This window comes from Laccaria bicolor, genomic scaffold, assembly GCF_000143565.1.
Source record: "Laccaria bicolor S238N-H82 LACBIscaffold_31 genomic scaffold, whole genome shotgun sequence".
In the NCBI taxonomy this organism is placed as follows: Eukaryota; Fungi; Basidiomycota; class Agaricomycetes; order Agaricales; family Hydnangiaceae; genus Laccaria; species Laccaria bicolor.
The window spans coordinates 522,275-528,518 of record NW_001889902.1 but is presented as its reverse complement, the minus strand read 5'-3'; the positions used below and the strand labels follow the sequence as shown (position 1 = coordinate 528,518).

General features: G+C 47.0%; 2 protein-coding genes across 2 annotated transcripts; both read right to left on the bottom strand.

The window, feature by feature from the left end:
* Window positions 1–1,322: 1,322 nt before the first annotated feature.
* Window positions 1,323–1,773, bottom strand: LACBIDRAFT_306684 (uncharacterized protein; the record flags this gene model as incomplete). Its single annotated transcript, XM_001885412.1, has 3 exons — window positions 1,323–1,452; window positions 1,516–1,616; window positions 1,666–1,773. 3 exons carry the CDS (start codon window positions 1,771–1,773, stop codon window positions 1,323–1,325), a joined length of 339 nt encoding a protein of 112 aa, XP_001885447.1.
* Window positions 1,774–3,219: 1,446 nt separating this feature from the next.
* LACBIDRAFT_331126 (uncharacterized protein) lies at window positions 3,220–5,627 on the bottom strand (the record flags this gene model as incomplete). The annotated part of the gene is made up of 7 exons (XM_001885411.1): window positions 3,220–3,858; window positions 4,082–4,102; window positions 4,356–4,475; window positions 4,536–4,664; window positions 4,732–4,899; window positions 5,064–5,423; window positions 5,496–5,627. The coding sequence occupies 7 exons, from the start codon at window positions 5,625–5,627 to the stop codon at window positions 3,220–3,222; spliced, it is 1,569 nt and encodes a 522-aa protein (XP_001885446.1).
* Window positions 5,628–6,244: the final 617 nt, after the last annotated feature.

The window sequence follows — 6,244 nt, the reverse complement described above, 5'->3', positions numbered from 1 at the left end:
CAGAAGAAGGGAAACAATGACAGAAGGCGATACAGCATACAAGAAAGCGAGAAAAGTGCTCAAAAGTGCAAAAGGTCCGAAAAGACACTGTGGGGGGTCAAGAAAGACAAAGGACGTCTGAATTTTGAAAACAAAAGGGGAAAAAACGTCTGGGGTACGATTAAAAGACACCAGCGCTTTGGAGAAGGTAATAGGACATAAGAAGAGGAAGAAAAAGGGTCGAAAATACGAAAAAAGGCGCCAGAGGAGGATCAAAGTTGACGCCAGGATAAGGAGAGGCACCAAAAACGAGAAAAAGAAGGGAAAAATGAGGAAAGTGCGTTTGCAAGGCAAAAGCAGCTATAAGATGAAAATGAATGGAAGCAGAAGCAGAAGGGAGAAAGCAAAAGATGGGCCGTGACAGCGAGACTGGGAAGGTCAAGCAAAAGATAGGTATGCAGAAGAGAAGAAGAGATAGAAAAGAATGGAAGGAACATCAGAGGACATTCAACGATGGCAAAAGCGTGAAAATGGGGGTTACGAAAGCAATCCGATGAAAAGGGTGGAAAACGTCGAGGAAGTGTGGTGTTGGCAAAGCATGGCTCTCAGACAAGGGGGAAATGGCAGAAAAAGGGTATAGGGCATTGAAAGAGGACGAGGAAGGGAAAAGAGGGGCAAAAAGGGCAATCATGGCAACAACGAGAAAAGACGAAACGAGAACAAGCAAGAGATCAGAGCGATCCAACGATCCACTCCACTGATCCACCAAGCCACCATGTCCGCAAAACCACAAAGAAAACAGAAAAGAGGGCAAACTAACCTTCATCAGCATCGTCATCCCGGTCCCGTTTCGCTTTCTTCGCCGGTGGGGGCGACGCAGCAGTCTTATCTGCCGCAGCCGCGGCCTTCTTGGAGCTCTTTGTGCTAGGCCCAGCATCTGCGTCATCTTCAGCGTCATCCTCCGCATCTGCCTCAGCTTCACCTTCATCTTCGGACTCAACCATCGCTTGGGACTTTTTGGAACGTTTAGAGGCACCATTGCCATTGGCGGCCTTGGCCTTCCTTGTGGTGCTTCCAGCATCAGCGTCTTTCTTTGCCTTGGCTTTCGCTGGTTTATCGGATTTCTTCCTGCAGAAGCATCGTCGTGTTTCCTCTTCTTCCCTTGTTTCTTGCCTAGCAAATTAAGGAATTAGCATGTCACCGATGACGATAAAACATAACATGAAAAAACGCGAACCTGCAGCCCCTTCATCTTCTCCATCCTCCGTCTCTGCAAGCTGATCAATCTCAGCATTTTCCTCCATGTCTACTGTATCCTGGATCATAGCCTCTTTCTCCGCGAGTCACGTCGCAGGGTCCAGAGCAATATGATACCCATTCAACAGCTCTGACGACTTTTTGTGGGGCTCCGAGATGTACGACTCGATTTCGTGTCGTTGGAGCTTCGAGATGTCTTTCTCAACTAACCATGCACTGCATGCAACGTGTCAGCGTGGGCCACGTCAGGGCGGAGAACGCATGGAAAGAAGGACACACTGGTCACCCAAAGGGAAGAACCTGATGCAGTAGAACGTGGCCTTTTTGCTGCTGGGGTGTTCGAGAGCCACGGTGGGGTGAACGTTGTCTGGGTCCACAACCTAGACGTAGATCAGAACCGTTGGACGTACTCGACGCGAGGAGGCTCACCATGCCGGGCCACGGTGGAAAGCCGCGCACTTTGCCTAGGACCGTGTCGTTGATGTTGTACGTCGTTGCCACCTTTGCCTGCTGTGCTTTGCTACTTTTCTTGCTCATCGTGGCTGGCAACGTGTGTGATGTGGCAGACGGTGAGGAGGGATGTTAGGAAACCAAAAAGGATGATGATTGAAGGTTGTTGAAGCACGAGACAAGCGGCCTCTGTCGGAAAAACCCGGGAAGCCTTATAAGGCAGGTAAGGCACGTAATCACCTGAACGAATTATAATCCAATTATAATCAAGACTGGGTGACTTTCCGTAACACAAATTCTCTAGATTTGAATAAATCGACGAAATCTAGGGTCCTTTGCCGGGATGCCGAGTCTTGTAAGGGTTCGACTTTGATGGAGTCCCTGGTTGGAACCCAGTTACAAACCTTAATCTATTCAGAGGGTACAGACCCCTCGAACAGATTTCAAACGCTGGAATCAACCCTGCCAAGGGGACACCTTTCCTTCCTGGGTACGATTCCTTCCCACATGGCTTAGTCAGCTCTACCTCATCCCCTCCTACTCTCCTACGGCTGGGGCATTCTGCTCCCTCTCGTTGCAGTTCAAAGCCACTACAGAGTCTATTAGAAGTGTCAATGTCTTATGGCTACAAAATCCCCTCCCGGAAACTGTTGCTCCCTTTACAAACACCCTTCTTGACACCTAACTCACTGATCCACAGCCATGTTCAGCTCAACTTGGGCTTCACCCAGAGTGTGGTCTAATTTTACAGCGGGGTGGATGAACAATCAGTATAATAAACCCATCCACGGGCCTACACGACCTCAGAGCAGCTCAGATGGGAGGGAAGTGAGTTTGTACAAGGCAAGCAAATACATCAAATAGAATCTAATCAGTTGGCGTTACGGTTTATTCACTCCAATAAACTCTCCTGTGAAGTTCTCGTTTCAAACTCCGATAAGGGTCAAATTTATTCATTTTTATAGATTTGAGTTACGGAAAGTCACCCACTATAATACAAGACGTGACCATTTTAACGCAAAGGGACAATTGTAAGGTACCACTCAATTGTAAATGAAACGAAAATTTGTAGTGAGCTCGTAGCTCAATTGTAATGTGCGATTTTCTTACTAGTCGATCTGCGGATTTGTAGTCGTGTTGTTACTTTCTACTGTTGAACAATTGTTATTAGAGGGAATCGAACTCTGAACCTATTGATTACTTACTTTGTTATGACGTGCTTACTGACTTGGCTATAGTTACCACTTGGTTATGGGGACATATTTAGCAATAATATCTAGCTTAATTTGTCATGACGAGCGCTAGGCTCGCAATACAGTTGATACAGAGCGCTGTTCTCGCTCCTCGTAAACTTAGCTAGATAGGTGAAAGAACAGTAATAAGTAAAAAAAGTCGGTCCATAATGCAATAAACAAGTGAATCCAGTCAATTGCAGTAGCTAGACATTGATACAACGCAGATGTAGTAGCTCAGCATGCTCAATCGCCGTTCAACGGCTGCTCGTCGACGATGCCCTCACAATGCTGGACCCAGCTACTTCGCATTTGCCTTCGATTTTGCACCACGCGTCTGCCGACTTGGACGAGCGAGCACCGCAGGTATTCCGGCACCTGAATCAGCATCAACTTGAACAACCGAAACCTGTTTTGGGCGTCGACCACGGGGAGCTTTAGCGGGTGGCGCAGGCACATCAGCAACAGCCTCGGAGGTTGAGGGAACTGGCGTGGGGACTCGACGACGTCCACAGGGTGGATTGATTGATTGGGAGATGGGGGCGACAGGAGCAGGGGTGTGCGCTTCCACGTTTGGATGCAAATCCGGCGCCCGTTCCACATCTGAGTGGGCGTTCACGCACTCTACATCGGTTGGAAGGGTCTGGGGGAGTGGGAGTGAGCTAGAATTTTTCGAAGTGGAAGCTGAAGAAGTGTCGGCTCCCATACGCAGTCCACGGAACATGGAATCGAGACCTGGGTTTTCATCAGCGTCAACCCGGACACGTGGTGCTTCTTCTTCTTCGTCCTGTGAGTCGGGAGTGAGGAGGAATTGTGGAAAAACTTGCATGTTCCAGTATTGCAGGAGCTTTCGAATGGTTGGCGCTAGTGTTTGGAAGTCCGGTCTCGTGACTGGAAAAAGACCGTAACCAGACCGGACCAAGACCGCAAAAGACCGGACCTGCGGTTACAGTCTTTTATTTTTGAAATGTAAAGACCGCAAAAAAACCGGTTAACGTGAACCGGTCTTTTGTAGCCCCTTAAATACCCTTTAAAACGCACCCAAGAACGTATGATTCGGTAAAAAAACGAGAGAGATATGAATTAAAATGTAAATTACTTTTGGGAATAATAGATGTACCAGACTTATTTTATAGAAGCACCAATTCCTAACGGAATTTAACGTTCTTGGGCTCGTTTTGAAGCTATTAAAGATGTTAATAAATTTACCGATTCATAATTTTAAAATATTGGCCTAAAGACCGGTCATAAACCGGTTAAAACCGATGCAGACCGAAACCGGTCTATAGACCACAAAAAACCGCGGTCTGCGGTCTTTTTGCGGTCTGGTCTGGTCTTTTGACTTCTGGGGAAAAGGCAGACCGGTTACGGTTACGGTTAACGCCCCTGGGCATCAAAAAACCGGACCAAACCGGACTTTCAAACACTAGTTGGCACATCCTGATTTTCGATTAAAAGCTTTTTGTAAGCTTCTGCCTCGCTCGCGTAGTTGATTCCTGTAAGTTTTCCGATGCCATGCTTGTTCAGCTCAGGATCACCTCCGAGAAGAAAACGAATCTAGTAATAATTTTGTTAGCCAGAGGACTTATATGCGTAATGAAGAGCTGTGAAGCGTACAACAACTTCGGTGTTGCTAATAAATCCAAAGGTAACACCATCTACACGGCCATGAAAGGGACTGTTTTTGTTGAATGCAGCTCTCTCCGATGTGTACGATCGTGGGCCATAGGCGATGAGACGTGCCATCTAGTATTGTAAGTAGTACGACAAGTGTTTAGAAGTCCATTAATGAAAATACTTGAGAAATACTTACGGAGATCAAGTAATCACTTCTGAACATGCCCTCTTCGTCGTAAATATTGCCATTAGTATAGAGAACTGGCGCATTTGAGGGGTAGTGTGCTGTAGGTGTTTTCCCGCGGGGGTTGAAGCCAAGAAGTGTCGCAAGTTCAGGATTAGCTTCCATGCGCTTCTTGTCACACTTGGGATTGTAGTCGAAGAGGCTTTGGTCAAGGCCAAAAATTGCCCCTGCGCTCCCACGCGTGCGCAGAAGTGTGTTCGAGCGGCCTGATGAGACGCTCGCTCAGAACTAATTGAGCACATTGTGAGTTTTTATGATCTATGCGAGAGGGAGAGATCACATACAATACTTCGGAAATTCTCATGCTTCACCATGTAGTCATGGTATTGAGGAGGAATGCACATGTAGAGCTCTGCAGTTTGGCCGGCTAATCTTGTTGTTGAATCGAGGTACCGGTCCTCGCTATCCCACGTGAAGTCAGGGCGAGAAATATCGAATGGGGAAGGTGTGCTCTGCTGAATCCAGAACGAGTAAAAATGAGCAAAAACTTTCCCTAGTTTACCGATTTCTTCGTCGTGTGCAGCAAGTTCTTGCGACGGAGCTTTGGAGCCATTGTTTTGACAACGGGAAGCGGCAAGTTCTTGTTTTAGCTGTTGGTTCTCAGCCTTCACAGCATTGAGCTGGCTATGCGCATCGTGCAGTGCCTGGCCGAAGAATGAAAAGTTAATAAAATCGGAGATCAAGGTGATGGCCATAAGTCAGTCAGTCATACTTACCTTAAGAAGCGCGGCAGTGTCCAATCCAGCGTGAAGCTCTGACCCGACGCTGCCGTGACTGGCTGTCGAGTTGTCAGATCTGGATGTGGAGATGGAGTCAAGGCCAATCATCGATGGTGTGAGCGACGTCATCAGAATAAACTAAGGGGAGCTTTCACGAATCAAGTGAATCAAGAGTGAAAAGAGAGTGGGGATGTGTTTGCTGTGAGAAACTGCCTTGTTTAAATGAGAAGTGCGTATGGTACTGTTTCCTGAACGCATGCAACGGTGAATCGGATTTCGTTCCGGAATTTTGACAACATGCAGTATGCAAGGTCTACAATTTAGGTGTAGATAATTTGATCCGTTGTTGCATTATTGCGTGTCAGCTCGAGTAATGGAAAAATGAAAGAACAAGGTCGGGCCGGTGACTAAAATTAAATTTCGGTAACTTAACTGATGATAATACATTTTGAAAAGCATGGGCCGGAGAAACTTTGCCTTGAGGCCAATTAATTACCTCATCGACATGCATCAGATTAAATAACTCTAAACTTTTGAATGGGTGCCGATCTCAGTAGCACTTGTCTTGAGTAAACTTTGATGTGAGAATGAGTGAAGCAAGAAAGGCATGATGAGGGCAGAGAAGGGGGGGACGGAAGTGGCGGCAGAGGCATAACCAGTGCAGTTGGCAACTTTGGCTTTTGGATTCCTTGTCCATCATTGGACTTTACAGATGTCAGACTGGATTGCAGTATTGTTTCTGGGCA